At 45.4% G+C, this 19698-nt stretch overlaps 1 protein-coding gene across 2 annotated transcripts in view; it reads left to right on the forward strand.

The window, feature by feature from the left end:
• Nucleotides 1–19698, forward strand: part of GHR (growth hormone receptor) — a 163271-nt gene that overhangs the window by 136206 nt on the left and 7367 nt on the right. For both annotated transcript variants that reach the window (XM_066615146.1, XM_066615145.1), the window contains 6 exons: nt 622–790; nt 2255–2378; nt 3731–3888; nt 5466–5644; nt 12516–12684; nt 14089–14179. In XM_066615146.1, the coding sequence (XP_066471243.1) occupies nt 622–790; nt 2255–2378; nt 3731–3888; nt 5466–5644; nt 12516–12684; nt 14089–14179 (890 nt within the window). The remainder of the gene's footprint in view (nt 1–621; nt 791–2254; nt 2379–3730; nt 3889–5465; nt 5645–12515; nt 12685–14088; nt 14180–19698) is intronic.

The following is a 19698-nucleotide window of genomic DNA, read 5'->3' on the forward strand; positions in this document are numbered from 1 at the left end:
TAAAGGGAGTCATTGAAAAGGAGCCATTTTGATTCTTTCTGTAAATCACTTCATGACCATTTTGTTGAAAAGCTTTCCAGCACTGACATAAGGGCAAGACAGCTCTGAGGAAAGGGAACAAACATTCCCTTACTTTGAGGAGGCCTCTGTGAGTGACACCCAATTGCAGGATGCAGCACATGTCCCATTGGTACTGCTATGCCAGAGCTGGAAAGCAGTGACATAAGGGGTTAGGATTGCACCCTACTACTACTACTACTAATAATAATAATAATTAATTATAATAATAAACAAACAACTCAATGAACCTAGATCTGGTATGACAATAGGCAGAGTGTTTAGTCCTAATACCATAACACAGATCCAAAGAAAAATCTAGCTAAAAAGTGCATACATGGTAAATCTGCACATTCTTAAAAGCTCGGCCCTGTGGATATGAATGTGGCAATCAGGAATTCGAACCCATGCTGGTTCTGTACTGTTATGGCATATGAAAACATAATGGTCTTAATCATTTATTCTCATGGCTTGCAGAAAGCTTTATGTCTAGAAAAGTGTTCCTGGAGGTTTTTGCTTCTGCAGAGAAAGCTCAACTGAAGTACGTGCCATTTATCATTACAGCTGGAGCCGAAGCTCTCAGTAACAGAACTGCCACTGTATTCTTTGAAGCCATGCCATGATTATGAGATACGGGTCCGAGCAGCAAAAAACACATCTGAAACTTATGGGGAGTTCAGTGAAGTCCTTTATGTGTCCTTTGGAGCAACAGGCCTGATGCCATATGAGGAAGGTAAATGAGAAAGAAAAATCTCAGTGGTCTCAGACTACCCAGACTTCATATCCATATGAATGGCTCATTCAGTACCTCTAAATGAGCTTATTCATTCATGACTCATTCATTCCTTTTGATGCTTGCTAAATGCATGTACAGCCTGCACCAATCACCCACCTCACTATTTAGTGCATGGGCTTTGTATGGTTGGTGCTACCTACAGGAACAAATTGTGCTCAAGTACTGTTCCTTGCTCTCCCATATGGTCTCTGCGAATGTTGGGTCACCAGCATTGAACTGAGGAAGCTCTCATGTGAACCCTCCTCAAGTTTCAACTTCAGTTCAAGATACAGCAGCATACTAGTATTTTAGTGGCATTGCAGATGCAAGAACCAGCTGTAGTGTTCTGCTTTGTAAAATAGAGCTCAGCCAAAAGTTTCATTTTGATGTTTTTGCGTGCACAAAAGTGTTTTTGTTTCATTATGTGCTTTCAATATCCCTGTGGAATTTTACTTGTTTGCTCCAACTAACAGCCAAATCATATCCTGGGTTTATGTTGACTGATCTTGTGATCTGTCAACATAAATCCCAGATGAACAGCAGGAAAGTTTCTCTACCATTCAATGGGCCGCAGCTGCTAGGTCAAATGGTGGGTAGCAGCAGCCTGCTGAAGCTCCTCTGTTCTCCGTCATTGCCGGTAAGTCGGTGGCAGGAGTGCATTGGGGGAAGATAGGGGCAGTTTGGGGTGAGGTGTGGGCCAGGCTGGTTGTGGGAAAGGGAAGGTCTCAGTAGCAGCTGTGCATGCTACAATTCCTATCCCTTGTTCAGTGCAGATCCTATCCCCAGACAGTGCAGATAATGATCACAACCCACTTCTAGTTTTCAATCATGAAACCAGAAGTGGGTCGCAATCATTATGTTGACTGTCTCTGCATGTTGGGGTGTCCTGCAAAGGCTGGCGCAGGGCTCCCCGCACCCCTGAAAGGCTGCTGCAGCTGTGGTGAGTCCAGGCAAGCCCCATGTCCCTTGACAGTGACACGATTCTGGCGATTGCGTTGCTGCCTCCCCCCTCCCTTAAGGGGGCAGAGACCAGGGCTCTCTGGCTGGGGTGTCACAACACCCCAGTTTGAGAACCAGTGCTGTATAGGATTGGGCTGCCTGTCATCATTGAGAAGGACCTGACAAGAAGGGTCTGAGAGAAAGTAATAAAAAGAGAGAAGACTTTCATGGTATATACAGGAGTAAAAGCTGGCATAGCAAGGTAGGTACAATTTTTGGATTTTATGCAGATTTCATAGTCAATATGGAAACAGATCTAATCCACAAAACAGTTATATTTACAAGAATGACTGTGTGGCACCAAAGGTTTGGACAATGTGATATGAATGTGAATTATTTGAGCTCTGCCTTTTTTTCTTCATTCAATCAGTTGCTACGGTTTGTCTTTTTGAAAGTAGTCTTTTTCCCCCTTTTCTCTTTCAGAAGGAGGACCCCAGATTATTAAGTGCAGATCACCTGAAATGGAAACATTTTCATGTTATTGGAGTAATGGAGATTTTCCCCATTTAAGTGCTCCAGGAACATTACAACTGCTGTATTTGAGATGGTACAGAAACATCAATCCTGTGTTTGAAATTGCTGTGTCACAATACCAGAAATAGCTACCTAGACAAGAGTCATGAAAGCAGGAAGTTTTTCACTTATAAGAGTCATTATGCCAGCAATAGATCTGTGTAAAGATCAGATGTTGTTAAGGTCAGGTTGACATGTTAAATTGGTGAACAGGTGACAGTGTGATGATTAGTAAATGAAAGAATGGTAAAAGATGAATGGTAAAAGATGAATAGTAAGTCAGTTCCAGGACAAGTCCACCTCTCCCACAATAAGATTTCTTTTCTTTTGCATTCACATCATGATGAGAGTCGCAAGGAAACTGGATTCACGAGAAACATTTAGTTTCCTGGCCATGGGATGAACACCACCCTTTAAAAACAGCCAATCAAATGCCATTTGCTTGATGGCAGGAAGACCTAGATTGTTGAACCCTTCCAGAAGTTCATACTGTATATGACCACAAAATATTATCTTTTCCAAATTTATTGATCAGCCATCTGTCCAACTCCCAGGCAATTTCTTTCCCAGAGTCTATATGCAGCACAGTTTTATGCATGTTTACTCAAAAAGGTGCTCAGTGGGGCTTACTCCCAAGAAAATGTGCTTAAGGTTGCAGCCTGGGTAGAGTTTGACTGGATCAGACCAAAAGACTATCTTGTCCAGCTTCCTTTCATGGTCAATCAGGTGCCTTAAGCAAGTTGTGAAAGTAATACCCCTTCTTCACTGTTGCTGCAGCAACTGGTATCCTTTGGTATCTTGCTTCTAACCCTGAGAGTTCCCTATGACCTTTATTTAGTTACTTCCAGTCCAATTCTATTCTTTCCCCCCTTGCTGATGCAACAATACAAAAATGGCTACTGTTGCAGTGGGGGTAGTTGCTGGGGTCTCCCTTTGGTAAGGAAACATTTGCGCAGGTCCACATGGACCCGTGCTGCTGGGTTAGGTCCAAGAAGGGTGGCTATAATTTGGTGGCTGCTATCAGACCAGCCCATTCCTGAACCCAATTTGCCCTGTCCCCATCTAGTGACTAGAAAATAATTATCTTTTTTTGCAGCTACATTCCCCGTAACATTATTAACATTTTTCTATTTTTAATTAACATTTTTAACTCTTTATCTTTTTGAATCCTTTCAAGTGTTTAAGGATATATTGAGAATTTCATCCAGATAGATAAGGCAAAAAAAAATTGTTTACATGTGATATTACAAAAAGAATTCAAATTGCTGGTTGCATTTTGGGAAGATTTCTATTGACTTCTATCTTTTCATTGCTTTTCTCTAAAGCTACTCTCTTAGGATGTTCACAGTATATGTTTGTTTCATAATTATTTTGCTATCATTTCAGGAAGAATGAATGGAAAGAATGTCCTGATTATGTCACTGCTGGTGAAAACAGCTGCTACTTCAATGTATCCTACACCTCAGTTTGGGTTCCTTATTGTATCAAACTAGTCAGTGGAAATCGAATGTATGACAAAAAAGTTGTCCGTGTTGAGGACATTGGTAAGTGTCTACTTCTTTAATAGCCCATTAATAGTCCAATCCTGAGCTGCCCGGGGCACCCAGCCTCTGTGGCACTGAGAACGGCTGCCGCCAGATCCTGTGCTCCCCAGGCTACCGCGGGCGGCGCCTCGGGAGAAGGGGACTTTCGTCCCCTTCTCCCGGTTAAGGGAAGCAGCCCTGCAATGGGGCTACTCACTTTACCAAAGTAAAGGTGTTCGTGTAGGGGGCCGAGCCCTTAAGAAACGCCTTGGATCCAGTGGAGCGGAACTCCATGGACCCGGCTCCCTCCCTCCCCCCGGCACACCTCCCATCCGTCCCACCCCCTGCCTCCCTGTCACGCCTCCCCCATCCTCTCTCTACCCCCCATCGGCCTCCCCCCTTCCTGGAACGCCTCTTCCCCGCCCTCTCCCCCTGCCCCTCCCCGCCCCCGCTACCATGCCACAGCTTAGCAGTCCGTGAAACCGCTGAGCTGCAGAGGCTGGGCGCCCGCCCCGCACTAACCCAGTACTAGCCCAGTACTGGCTAGTCCGGAGGTGAGGCTCGCAAACGTGCCTTATGGCATGTTTGCGATAATGCGTGGCAGCACGACGCTGCGGCACTGAGCCCAGGATTGGGCTCTAACAGAGGTGTGAAAAGAAACAAACCCAAAATAAACCTGAGTTACACAAAGTGCTGTATATACATAACTACTGCAAAATAAGACCAAGAGAAGGAACTGGTCATGGCTTAGACAGGAAGACATAAAACAACAAGACAGGAAAAGAAGCTAGTGAGTAGTATAATCAGAGTAGGAGAGCAAAGTACATAGGAGAGAGACTTTAAACTAGGAAGTGAATAGATAACCGCTCTCTCAACTGGTTGGGATTAATGCATATTTCCATAACCATCATTACTAGACGGATCTAGCTTGCATGCTGTCGCTCTTCCAACATAACGAACAGTGCAATCCTAGGCATGTCTACTCAGGCATAAGCCCCACTCACTTAAATGGAAGTTTCTCCCCTGTAAGTGTGTATTGCAGTAAATTCTTGGATGAGATAGCAATTGATAGGAAGTGCCTCTGGCTGAAACCTTAGCCAGTCAGAGTAGACAGTATTCAGTTGGATGGGCCAATTATCTGATATAGTATTAAGGTATCTTCATATATGGAATTTGAGCTTCTTCTTCCTCACAGATCCAAGTAGCTCCATAGGGCAGGCTAGGGCTCAACACAGGTAAGAGGAAAACGTCCTCTTACCCCAAGGCTTCACCTAACCAATGCTGGATACAGTCTAGGCCACTTCAGCCTGGCAGTACCAGCACAGGTTAGGATTGCAACCTCAGTCAGAATAGGTGAAGGAACCAATGGTTTGACTCACCATGAGGTAGCTTCCTATATTCATGTTTCACTATGACCCTCCTCCCAGTACACAATTGACTGGGGATCTGGGTTTTGAAAGAACTTAATCAGATACTCCATGATTCAAATACAGTATTTTAAAAAAATATTAAATGTTTGGCATGTGTGGAACTTTAGAATTCATACTTAAAAGGATCTTTGCTTTACACTTGCAAAAACAATGTCTTTTAATTCACAGTGATACCTGACCCACCCATCGGACTCAACTGGACTGTGTTGAACACCAGCCCAACAGGCATCTATAAAGATATCCAAGTCATCTGGAAGGCACCACCCACAGCAGATGTTAAGAATGGATGGATCACTCTCAGATACCAGCTACAGTACAAAGAAGTCAATGAGACAGAATGGAGTGAGGTATGTAAGGAGGAGAGGACCTCAGTCCCTAAAATTTCTGTCCTTGAGCAAAGAAAGTTCTGATGTCAAGCCAGGATGGCGCCAACTGGAACCCTGGGCTGCTTTGTTCTCTGGAATTGGTATAATTTGTTCAAAAATAATAATAGCACTTAAAATTTTTATAGTGTTGTCTTGAGTGTGCAAAGCACTTCACATGTATCATCTTGATGTCCTTACTGCAACCCTGTGTTATAAACCCCATATTGCAGCTGGGAAGCTGAGGCTAAGAGACTTGACTGAGGCCACCTATTGAGTTCATGACAGAGGCAAAATTCAAACCAGAGAAGTCCTGTTTTTTAGTCATCACACCACATCAGTTCTCCGTACAATCAGTATTACAAAGAATTTAGATGACAGCCATGTCAAGCCATTGCCTTCATTGTCTTCCATATTATCCTGTTCTGCCTTTTTAAAGACCTGACTTGGGGTGATTTTTCTAACTATGAATGTAGTGGAAAGTCCAGCCTGTGCAGCCAGACTGGCTATGCGGTAGTTCGTGATATACCCCACTTTTCTGCATTGGTTGCCTGTTTTTCATTGCCATTCCTGTGTCCTGCAGGCTCTTTTCCTATAGTTGGAATGCTGCCTTTTTCTTTGTTTGTTTTAAATCTCATCCTGAGTATATACTGAGGACTAAGAAATAAATGAAACAAAATGAACAAGCTAATGGCTGTGTAGAGGGAACAACTAAGTGTTAGCAGAGCAAAGGGATTAAAGCAATCCCGCACACAGCAAATGACTTCAGTTGTTTTACAGCCTAATTCTAACCTGCACTGGAATAGGCATGCCAGTTGGCATGTCCTGTATCCATCACGGAGCTGAGGCTGGCAGCTGCACAACTTAGAGTAAGGGGAATTAATTCCCCTTACCTCATGTTGAACGGCAACTGCCGCAATGGGGCTACACGGATCTGTGCCACCAAAATAGGTGGTGATCTGAGCAATCCAGTGTAAAGCTGGGCTGCTCAAGAGGGGGTTTAAGATCTGGTCTAAATGCTGAATCCTAGTACTGCCCCCCTCCCAGGGCTGGTCAGCCCACTGGACTGCCTGCCCCCTGCCTCCCCCCGTTCCGGGACATCCCTGTTTTGCCCTCCATCTGCCCTCCCCAAACTCCCACATCAGCCTAGGGAGGCCAGTGTGAACTTACCTTTTTCTATCAGTGTGGAGCTGGATGTGGCCTTTGGTACCAGTTTTAATTCAGCTTCCTGCTAATAGGAGAATATAGCTGCCTCCATAGCACAAAGAGGCTCTACTGTGGAAAAAGACTTAAACTGGACAAGATGGTAAACATGTGATCATTTCTTTTTTTTTTAAATCACAGCTGTAGGGACAGTGATCCAGACTGAGACCACACTAGAAAGAAAACTCTTTCACTCCACACCACAAACATGAAAATTCCCACCCAAGATGCTATTAGGCCAGGCATTACCCTCCCAAGTTCAAATAGCAGCTGGGAGGGAGGATGTTGCAGTTTTTGCTTTGGCTGTTCTTTTGATCTGCTCCCATTTGGTAAAGAGGATGTAGGTGCTTCCCTTCTTGGCACATCCTAGTGGTTGCCGTGTTGGAGAAAGATAAAAGAAGCTTTAAGTCCTATGCTGGCAGATCTGCTCAACTGTTAGGCTGATTGTTGCTTCTACACCAGAAGCACCTGCTTGATCCCATGCCAGGGAAGAGGCCTCACTTCATTAGGGCCATTTCCTGGTTTGCTAAAGTGCCCTGCTGATCAACAGGTTCAGCCACCCTGAGCAACAGTAGCAAGAGCAGTGTAGGAATCCATTCTGATTCAGGGGCAGAGCAGACAGTGGCAGATGTGCAGGGCTCAGGGAAGCACCCACCTCCACAGAAATATGTATCTTGTATATGTAAATATGTATATGTAAATATGTATATGTAAATATGTAATGGTTAAGGCTAAGACATGGACCAGCAAGAACCAAGGTCAAATCTCCTCTTGTAAAACTCACAGGATAATCTTGGTGCAGTCACTTTTGTCTCTGTATAACCTGCTTAAATGAGTTACTTCACAACAACCTTGTGAAGGAGCTAGCATTCCAGTAAACCAATGGGAGTTAGAACTTGAACTGGCCTTCTGAGGCACGGTGACCATTCTGAGGCAGTTGAGGGGGAGAGTGTGAAAGGACTTAGACCAGGGATGTCAAGCATAAGGCCCAACGGGCTGGATGTAGTTCTGGAGGCTCTTTGCCCCCTCTGTGATAATTGGGCTCTCCCAGCACAGCCCTTTCAGCAGTGCCACTTCTGCCTCGGGGGGGGGGGGAGAGAGAGAGAGACACACACACACACACACACACACACACACACAGAGGTCTCAGATGGCAAGGACCACTATGAGGGAAGGGGCAGACCAAGAGAGGTGAGAGGAGATGCTGAGGGAGCAGGCACATGGCAGAGGTTTTTCACACAGCCCTCTGAAGGGACCCCAGCCTCTGCACACCACCCTGATCAAAGATGTCACATCCAGCCCTCCACAGCCACCATGAATGGTAACTTCAGTCCTCTGTATGAAATGAGTTTGACATCCCTACTCTAAAATCTGAAAGTTCTCACTCAGGTCCACTGGCAGTCTCCTGCTTCAACTCTTTCTGGGATGTTTACTCCTTTTGTTTTTTACTTTATGAGATGTATTTGAGAATTTATTATCTAATTTCATTTCTGAGGTAGGATTTTCTCCTAACCCACTGAAATAAAATGTTTGCATAAAAATCAGAGACTTTAAGGTTTCACTTTAAGTCAAGTAAATGGGTTTTGGCAGGAAAATCTTTTACTGCATACTGAGGGAAGGATTTGAGCTTTAAATCTTTTCTCAACAAGGGGACACTGTTGGGTGACAGGGGCTTTTGGAAGTTTGAAGTGTTCCTCTAAAAATAGAGAAGTTTTTGGAATGTACAAAGAGCTCCTCTAAGGGTAAGCCTGGCTATGTGGCAGTTGGAGAGTCAGTTAAGGAGTCAGTTGGTCAACCAGAAGGAGAGTCAGTTATTGGGCTCTGGGGAGGAGGCGGAGGAGGTTTGTTGCTGTGAAGGAAGGAAGGAGTTTTACTTACTCACCTATGTACTTGCCTTCTTTTTTTTCAGTGTCTATGTATTTATTTAACAGGTAACAAAACAAGTTTTAAAAACCGCAAGTAACACACACACACTAAACGTTTAACTATAAACTAAAAAGAATTCTTGAACATACAAAATTATCTACAAGCTAACACAAGCATGGAGCAGTATATCATCATTTTGTAAAGGCTTCCCACACATCCAATTATCATAATACATAATACAGTTTTCTACTTATGTTCAGTACTTACCTTTCTGATCCTTTCCATTTTTTCCTTTTTCCTAGTTCTTTGTTTTGTTTATCTTAATAAATATTGTTTCAACTGCTCATCAGATTTTTTTCTGGTCAGGCTGGCTTGGTCTCTCTCCCTCCCTCCCTCCCTCCCCCGTGCAGCGGCACAATTCCTGCTAGGGCAGCGATTTTCAACCAGTGTGCCATGGCACATATGTGTGCCACAAATGGTCTGCAGCTGTGCCATGGGAGTTTGAGCAAAAGCCATTTATTAGCAGGACCAGTGGGGGTGTGAGCCCCCCACCAACAGCATGGTATACCTTGTCAGTTGTCAGAAAACGGATGGTATGCCTTGACAATTTTAGCACCTTGTCAGTGTACCATGAGATGAAAAAGTTTGAAAATCACTGTGCTAGAGCTTAGGAATTTAGGAATTTTTGTAACACCACTTCAGGACTAGCCAATGAGAAGGAATGAAATTCAGCCACCAAATACCCCTTAAAAGAGGAAGAATGAGATGGGTCTTGTGCATGCATCCTAGCGAAGCATCCTAAAGAAGAATGGGATAGTTCAACTGCTTGAACTAAACTGCCATCTGGTAATGGAAACATTGGCATAGCTACAGGGGTGGTGCAAGAACCATAAGAACCTAAGAGCCCCACTGGATCAGGCCATAAATCTAGTCCAGCTTCCTGTATCTCACAGTGACCCACCAAATGCCCCAGGAAGCACATGACAAGAGACCTGCTTCCTGGTGCCCTCCCTTGCATCTGGCATTCTGTCATAGCCCATTTCTAAAATCAGGAGGTTGCACATACACATCATGGTTTGTAATCCATGATGGATTTTTCCTCCAGAAATTTGTCCAATTCCCTTTTAAAGACATCTAGGCCAGATGTCATCACCATATCCTGTGGCAAGGAGTTCCAAACTATATGCTGAGTAAAGAAATATTTTCTTTTGTCTTCGTAACTCTCTCAACACTTAATTTTAGTGGATGTCCCCTGGTTCTGGTGTTGTGTGAGAGGGAAAAGAGCATCTCTCTAGCCACTCTATGCTTCCCATGCATAATTTTGTATGTCTCAATCATGTCCCGCCTCAGGCATCTCTTTTCTAGGCTGAAGAGGCCCAAACGCTGTAGCCTTTCCTCATAGGGAAGGTGCCCCAGCCCAGTAATCATCTTAGTTGCCCTCTTTTGCACCTTTTCCATTTTCACTATGTCCCTTTTGAGATGTGGTGACCAGAACTGGACACAATACTCCAGGTGTGGCCTTACCATCGATTTGTACAACGGCATTATAATATTAGCTGTTTTGTTCTCAATACCTTTTCTAATGATCCCAAGCATAGAATTGGCCTTCTTTACTGCTGTTGACACTTTCATCGACCTATCCACCACCAGCCCAAGATCTCTCTCCTGATCTGTCACAGACAGCTCAGAACCCATTAGCCTATATGTGAAGTTTTGATTTTTTGCCCCAATGCGCATGACTTTACACGTACTTACATTGAAACGCATCTGCCATTTTGCTGCCCATTCTGCCAGTTTGGAGAGATCCTTCTGGAGCTCCTCACAATCACTTCTGGTCTTCACCACTCGGAAAAGTTTGGTGTTGTCTACAAACTTAGCCACCTCACTGCTCAACCCTCTCTCCAGGTCATTTATGAAGAGGTTGAAGAGCGTCGGTCCCAGGACAGATCCTCAGGGCACACTGCTTTTCACTTCTCTCCATTGTGAAAATTCTCCATTGACACCCACTCTCTGTTTCCTGGTCTTCAACCAGTTCCCAATCCATGAGAAGACCTGCCCTTTAATTCCCTGACTGTGGAATATTCTCAGTAGCCTTTGGTGAGGGACTGTGTCGAACACGTTCTGAAAGTCCAGCTATATAATATCCTCGGGTTCTCCGGCATCCACATGCCTATGGATCAAACCAAGGTCAAATCTCCTCTCACCCATAAAGCTCACTGGATAATCTTGTATAATCTCAGTATAACTTACTTAAATGAGTTTCAGCACAATCCTAACTGCACATTAGGCTGGCACAAGTCCCTTGTGCCAGCCCAAGAGGGTCGCAAATGTACCACAAAGCATGTCTACACCTTCTCAGGAGGAAGCTGTGCCAGCGCATGGAGGTGCACTGGCACATGGAGGCTGAATCCAGCCTCTGTTGCAGCTTCCCCCAGTAAGTTGCATTGGCCAAGCTCGGCTGATGCAGGGGACTGAGGAGGCGGGAGGGAGGCGTTCCAGGGCAGGGGGAGGGCCGTCCTGGGGGCAGGCAGGGGGAGCAGAGGCAGGGGCCAGGATCCAGCTGTTATGCTGGATCCCAACCCCTGTTCCTGAACAGCGCTGAGCAGCTTCAATTTGTTCCACTCACCATGGACTTGTGCTACCTCAGGAGGTGTGCAAGTCCAATGAGATCCATAGGGGCTTCAGTGGCTTACACAGAGGTAAGTGGCTCTGGCTGAGCCACTTTGGGCACCTATCCTGCGTGGGATACAGTGCAAGCCTCTTAGCTTGCCTGTCCAGCACAAGATAGGATTGCGCCCTTTCTCTCACAACAGCCTTGTGAAGTAGCTAGCATTCCAGTAAACCAATGAAGCAGTTAGATTTTGAACTGGGATTTGAAAAGATCCTGCCTTCCAAGGAAAGGCATGAACATTCTGAGGCAGTTGAGGGGGAGAGTGTGAACAGGGTTAGACCAGGGGTGTCAAACAAAGTTTGCGGGTAGGATGGGACCCCCGACACTCTTTATCTGCCCCCCCATGATAGGGGGTGGCACAGTAAGTACTGCAGGCACCACAATGCGCCATGCAATCAACCCCTCCCACTCGCCATCAGTAACCAGTAACTGGTTACCAGTAAGTGCACTTACTCTGATAGTGTTTACAAAAAGGTTGTGAAGACCAGAATTTAAAAAGTTCAGGAATATAATGTATCTTGGGATATTTTACTAAATTTTTAATAAATTTGAGACTGTAACAATTACTGGTACATTATTTTTCAGGATCTGGCCTTGGGTAAAATCAGACAAAATCTATAGTGAGGCACCCCTTAAGTTTAACTCCTGACTTATCCAAGGGTCACAGAAAATTCCATGATTTTTGGCTCAAAACCTGCCCTCAGCGACTCACAGGCAAGTGTCTGCGGTAATTTCCCTCATTCTAAGGGTACCTTGCCTCTTACAGATGGAAACAGAACAAGGTCTCATGGAATTCATTTTAGGCTTTTTATGGCAAAGAACAGAAATAGTTTGAGAATCATATTGGAGGCATAGAAAGATCAATTTTAATAGAGGTTTAGGGGAAGGTGACACAACACATTTCAACCATGCCCTAAACCTCTATTAAAGCAGAAAGTAGGATGGAAACTTTTCATCTGGGAGGAAAGTAAGCAGTGAAGTCCTTACTAGGGCTGGCCTATTTCCTGCATTTATAATTGGAATCAAGGTAAATGGTCATAAGAACATAAGAATAACCCCACTGGAGTCATTTTTGCAAATAACATCAACTGAAGAACTTGCCATTTGTCATTACAGCTGGAACCAAAGCTCTCAGCAACAAAGCTGCCATTGTATTCTTTGAAGACATGCCACGATTATGAGATACGGGTTCGAGCAGCACAAAGCACATCTGAAGTTTACGGAGAGTTCAGTGAAGTCCTGTATGTGTCTTTTGGAGCAGCGGGCCTGATGCCATGTGAGGAAGGTAAGTCTTAAAAAGAAATCCCCAGTGAAGTCCCCTAGAACGTTATCTGGGGTTCATGGTTTCCTTTCCTACCTACACTTTATTCCTATGTGGCTATGTAGCTCATTCAGTGCTCAGTACCTGCAAAATGCATGTGCACTGTCTGTACTAGTCCCCTATGTCACCCCCTATTGGGGGTGTCCAATTCCTTTCATACAGTGAGCCAAATAGCATTCCTGGCACCTGCTGAGGGCCAGAAGTGATGTCATTAACCAGGAAGGTATGTCATTAAGGCTGCAATCCTAGTCACACTTACCTGGGAGTAAGCCCCACTGACTATAACAAGACTTATTTCTGAGTAGACATGCATAGGATCAGGCTCTAAGATGGTGATGACCAGAAATAGGAGGGGGTGAGGACAAAGTTAAGCTGCCAGCTTACACATGTGCATGGGCTGTACTTTTACTAAAGCAGTCTCAGTCTTCCTTGTTCTGCATGCCTGTGTGAGTGTGTGCAATCCTCCCATTTAGGCCATAGAACAAAGAAAGAAAAAAAAAGATGGGCATGGTGCAGAGAGACACATGCCCAGGCAGTGAATGACACTCAAAAGAAGTTTTGCCCTTGGTCTGCTTACACTGTAAGCCTTACAGATATACAATTGCAAACTTTATTTTTTAAGGCCACCTTGGGCTAAGTGGTTAATCTTTTGGGTCTATGGGCTGGATGTGGCCTGCTCTAAAGTTGTGGCCTGCATGTGCAGAATGGAATGCATCCACTGGATTTGTATGCTTTGGGGGCTTCACTGCTACAGTCCAGGAGTCCAAGCAAGCAGCTGAAAGGTTCATCAAAGTAGGGAATACAGTTTGGAATTGTAGCTCTAGAACAGTGATTTTCAACCTTTTTCATCTCACGGCAGACTGACAAGGTGCTAAAATTGTCAAGGCACACCATCAGTTTTTTGACAATTGACAAGGCACACCATGCTGTTGGTGGGGGGCTACATCCCCCAATGGTCCTACTAATAAATGACCCTCCCCCAAACTCCTGCAGCAAACCTATGGACCATTCACGGCACATCAGTGTGTCACAGCACAGTGGTTGAAAATGGCTGCTCTAGAAGATCACATTAGAACGGAAACTGGCAAGCAGCAGGGCAGTGTCTGCAGCATTTAAAATGTTGGAATTGATTTTTAAGACATTGGTATTCAGAGCAAATGTTTTAGAAATGTTCTTAGTCCCAGCTGATGTAAACCTGAAATGATTAATGTTCTTTAATACAGAGTAGAAAGTTTAAGACTGTACTAATTGAATTATAAACTTCTTGGCTGACTGGAACCATCTGAAGTCGATTAGTAAGAAGTTTAATCAAGGAATATGAAAACTTGAATACCATACTGTCTGTTTTTTGCTGTTTGGTCATTTCAGAGTTCCAGGTGCCTTGGCCTTTGGTGATGGCTTTTGGAATACTTGGCCTGATGGTGATGTTGTCTTTAATCTTCTTTTCGAAACAGCAGAAGTAAGTTTTGCAACATTTGCCAGATTGTATGTATTTGATATGTGAGAACAGCAGTACAAGCACACCCCCGTATCTATGGAGGTTCCATTCCAGGGGTATCCAAACCACGGATATAGGCGAATGCCTTCCCCCCATCCTCCGGAGCCAAGGGGAGCTCTGCTCCCCTCACCTCTTGGGGGGGGGGGGTGGTCCTCTGAGCCAGACAGTAAAAAAAAAAAAAAAGCTACCTCTGGTTTCTCTGTGAAACCAGATGTGATGTTTTTAATGCCTTATAAGGCCCAGAGGGCTTCCCTAGGCCTCCTAAATACCTTATAAGGCATTAAAAATATTACATACAGTTTCACAGAGACACCAAAGTAGCCTTTTTTTTTTTTTTTTTTTTTTTTTTTTTTTTTACTGTCGGGCTCAATCTGAGCCCAGCAGAGGCCACGGACAAATGTCTGTGGTCTCTGCTGGGCTCAGAGGACCCTCCAGTGGTGAGGGGAGCGGAGGAGGCATGCGCAGGGGGCCTGCACACCCAATCCATGAATAAGTGAATCTACAGATACAGGATCTGCAGATACAAGGGCCCCTTGTATGTACCAGATCTCTTCTGATAACCCAACTGTCTGTTGCTCACTAGAAAACACCTAGTGCATTAAAAAATGAAGTACAGTACTAACTTGTCTGGGTCTAGGAGCGTTTAGACCTCATAAGGAGATTACACATTCATGCACTCACACAGTGCTGTGAAACTAACCATGCAGTCCTATACATGTTTACTCAGAAGCAACTCCAACTGTGTTCAATAGGGCTTACCCCCAGGTAAGTATGTGCAGAACTTCAGCCTAAAGCTGTTTCTCCAGTTCTTTTACAGAGCCCTCTGATTATGAAGCCTTGTAGGCTTAAAGAAGCAGTGCACACTTATTCTTCTAAGAGTGATATATTAATGTATTAATTCAGATAAGCAGAAAAAATGAAAGGGGGAACATTTTCCAGGAGACACAGGCTGCAATCCTATCTGCACTTACATAGGAGTAAGCCCTATTTATTATAATGGGACTTATTTCTGAGTAGACATGCATAGGATTGGGTAACTTATCAGTAGCCTATCTGAGCAAAGAGGATTACTTGGCCTCTTTTCTGGCAAATGGCCTTCTGGGAATGGTAGCAGACAATCAGGGAAGAAAGCCATGCTTGCCAACCAGGAGACATCTCATAAGAACAGCCCTGCTGGATCAGGCCATAGGCCCATCTAGTATCTCGCTGCCAGTCAAGGTTTTAGTCCAATAGACAATCTCTATAGGCCAGTGGTTCCCAACCTTTAGGAGCCTGCAGACCACTGAGGCAAACATTGGAATTGTCGTGGATCACATGCAACCCCTTCCATCCCCACAACACAAAAAAATACAGTTCAATTTGATAGCCTATGGGGGAGCCTTCAGAGCAACACTGGAAATGCCAGCTACAGGGGAGGGATCCATTCTCCGCCCTCTCTGATGTTCCATGGGGAAGCAACTCGCTGAGTGAGTGCTCCTCCACAGACTACCAGAAAGGTGAAAAATCAACCTTCCCGCAGCTGGCACTTCAGTAAGCTTTGGACCACCAGAGAGGGCAGAGAACAGGCAACCTACAGCCACAGCTGACACTTCAGTGGTCTGTGAGGCAGCATACACGTGTTGAGACACTGGAAGTGATCAGAGGTGATCACCTTTTTTTCTGAGACCTTGGGGACCACTTTTCAGGTCTCCCCGGACCACAGGCTGGGAACCACTGCTCTAGACCTTCCTGATTAGGAGGACCCTGTGACCTGCCAAGATGGGCAGAGGCAGCCCCAAACCTGGGAACTCTTATTCTCCTCAGAGACGCTTCAGACTGGTGGCTCCTGAGAGCAGCGTTAATGTCATATAGGAATGCAGCTTGCAATCTCACATATGTTTCTGGCTGTAACGTTAGGCTGCTTAGGTGAGCAGTTTTATAATGCAAATTAAACAATACATTGTAGATCTAACTGTTGGACTGTGCTCAAATAGCAATTGTCAGGCCTGATGCTGACCATGTAAGACCAAAAGAGAAAATCTGTTCTCAGTTTCTGTAACATCCCGTGATACATGCATGCACTCACGCAGGCACACACAGAATTTCCTCGAGGGAACCATTTAGAAAGAAATGATTGAAGGAAGCAAGGGCGTAGGAAAGAGAACTATCTCTGAACTAATGATACATGGCTTGAGCAATGCCAAAGATGACCTTTTCCATTTTTGTCAGTAAATAATGGAAGCTGTTAATCTCAAATTTGGCTTGCTTCCCAAATGGCAAGCAGAGCATGATACAAAATGCCAACAATATACTACATAGATGGAAAAGCAGGCTCACCGCCAAATTATTAGGATATAGCTGCTGTTTTCAAACTCGCAGGGAGTTTGAATCCCGCAGTAAGTCTTTGCGGGGGTGGGGGGAGGCAGCGGCACAATCCCCAGGATCGCGCGGCTCAGGGGGCTGCAGGGGCTTGGTGCACTTGCCCAAGTCCCCTGCAGCCCCCTGGGGGTGTGGGGAGCCCTGTGCAACCTTCGGCAGGGCTCCCGGGGTCAGGGAAGGTGACAGCAGAGCGATCACGCCCTGCTCCGCTAAACCGGAAGCAGTGCACGATCGCCCCACTTCCCCTTTTGACCAGGCTGCAGGGACTGGGGTGCACCCTCCAGCCCCTGCAGCAGCCGTCCCTGGCTGCAGGGAGCCGGGCGCGAGCGCCTGCAGCGCTCCCCGGGTCAGGGAAAGTGAGAGTGGGGCGATCGTGCCCGGCTCCCCGCAGCCAGGGACGGCTGCTGCAGGGACTGGAGGGTGCATCCTAGTCCCTGCAGCCCAGTCAAAAGGGGAAGTGGGGCGATCGCGCACCACTTCCAGTTTAGCGGAGTGGGGCACGATCGCGATCTTGGGGATCGCGCCGCTGCCAACTCCCTGCCTCCTGGCTGCCCCTGCCTCTTAAGGGGAAAGGGACCAGGACCCTCAGGCTGGGGCGTCGCAACGCCCCAGTTTGAATACCACTGGGATATAGCAATGCCAGTGCAGGGTATTCAGCCTTGCTGTGCAACCACTGTATAAACAACTGACCCAGCCCACTGAATGGATATTCATTTTGTGTAGCCTGTGAGGCAGTTAATTCAGGCAATTAACTTTAGCTGATTAACAGCACAATCCTAACCCATGCTGGAACAGGCCGACCAGCTGGCCTGTCCCATATCCATCGTGGGGTTGGGGCTGCCAGTAACTCAGCTCAGGGCAAGGGGAATATATTCCCCTTACCCCAGGTAACACAGCAGCAGCCCCAATGGGTCTACTTGGATCTGCTGCAATGAGTCACCCAGGAGTGGGGTTAGGATCTAGCCTTTGGGTCCACACCCTCTCTTTTTAAAGCATCTGCCCTAGTGGCTATCACCATAACATGTGACATGGAATTCTTCTATGCCTATTGATTTGGGAATTGTTATTGTAGGATTATAATAGTAAGACCATAATTGTAGGATTATGACAGTGAAGGAAACTTGTACGTCTCTCAGCTCATGGGCCTGGGGTTTAAATTCACACTTAACCACGAATGTATTGGGTGTTTTTGGGAACCCATTCTCAGTTCAGTATGTACAAAGGAAACATCTCCTGTTGACAAAGTATTTTTCTCAGAGTATATTGTTTGGAGTTATGTCAGATGGTGTAAAAGATGTCTGTGATCGTAGGTCTGTAACAGTCAATTCATATACGCAAGTAATCAGGTGACTGAATGTATATATTGTAGGTCAGCAAACCCCTTCAAGGGTTACCTCATTTATGGCCCAATGCCTTCTGGCCTAGCGCTGCCAGAACTCATGTTCTGGTAGCACAAATCCCCTCGTGGTAGCTCAGAAGCTGGACTGCTGTTGCGCACTTTCGGACTGGAGCAGTGTGCACACCAGTAAGTTGGTGATGGAGGCATGGCTGGAGTGTGTTATGGGCAGGAAGGCAGGGCAGTTTCAGAAGACAAAGGTGGTTCCTATCAGCACCAGCATGCACCAGGATACTATCCCTTTATCTCTTCAGACGAGTGTAGGTCCAAGGAGACCCATAGGCCACCAGGAGGCCTATGCAGCAGTAAGTAGAAAATATATTTATATATGGTTAATAGGTGCCAAAAACAGAAAAAGTTGGGAGAAAGAATGTACAAATACTGTTTCACATCAACCTTTGTTTCAACTAAAAATGGGTGTTCAAACTTTTGTACAATACAGATAGTCTTTTGCTAAAGGACAGGATTTAAACAGATTTAATTCCTACTTCTTTGTGCATTCTGTTTTTGCTGGCATACAGCGCAGGCTAAATGACACTAATTAGAAGAATTATATCCTTGATTATTGCCAGCAGTCTCCTTTTGGGATTTCTCCTCCTTATGCCTTTTCACTAGACTTTCGCAAGACACTTGAAGGAAATCACTGTGCATGTTGACTAATCCCATCCTGACCACATATCGGAGGGCACATGATTTTCTTAGAATTAAGTGAAGAATGAAACATCTTGTGCTTTCTGGAAAGAGCAGTCATATTTAGAAGTTTCCGTTTCAAAGCAGGAATTTTGGAGTCAGTCTCCATGGCCTGGTCTGCAGAATGCTGCAGAATGAGATGAGACTCTACCACCTCACAACCAATCCTAATGTGCACTGGCACAGCTGGGTTAAGTGGCTTGCACTGTGTCTAGCACTAGTTAGGAAGAGGATGGAGGAATACTGGGGGAAAGGGATATTTCCCCTTAACGCTTCAATCTGCCTAGTGGGGCTACTTGGATCTGTGCCAGCTGAATCACTGGTACAAATCCAAGCAGCTCCATATAAAGGAAGAGGGTTAGGATACAGTAGAGGCCTCCTCTGCTGATCCCTCTCCTGGGCCTGTCCCATCCCCGTTCCACCTTCCCTCGCCCCATTACACCCCCTCCCTGCCTCCATTCCTCTCTCCCCAAGCCCCTGCATCTCCACTGGCAGCTGAAGATTCGGATGCAGTGCTGGGGTGACAGAGGCCTTTCCTCCAATGCTACTTGCTCCAGAATAGTCATAAATGTGATTTACAGCACATTTGTGATACAGTGTAGGTCAGTGCAGCGGCTGCTGCACCAGCGGAGTCCCCTGTTAGAATTTTGCTGTTAGATATTAGGTGGATTATCACAATTTTGAATGTTTCCCTATTTAAAAAACCAAGCACTGCAGGCAAAGAGCTAGTGTACGACCTTTAAACACCTTAGATCCGTTTTCTGTTTGGGGGAATTTGTTTATCTGCATTTGTGTACTTTCAAAACTGGAATCCAGCTGCAATCTGAAGTGATTCTATCCCTCCTGCCACGTAGTTCAGCCTACATTCTTCTGCATGTGTAAATGAGGCCCAAGTTACAAAGAATTCCAGGCTGTACTACTTCAGCTTGAAAGTGAGGAACCATAATTTTACAGTAAATGCTTTCTCATATAAACAGCTTCCTGACTATAGTAAACTAGCATATCAGGGAGTTGCCTAAACTTTTCCCCCTAATGT

This window comes from Tiliqua scincoides, chromosome 2, assembly GCF_035046505.1.
Source record: "Tiliqua scincoides isolate rTilSci1 chromosome 2, rTilSci1.hap2, whole genome shotgun sequence".
In the NCBI taxonomy this organism is placed as follows: Eukaryota; Metazoa; Chordata; class Lepidosauria; order Squamata; family Scincidae; genus Tiliqua; species Tiliqua scincoides.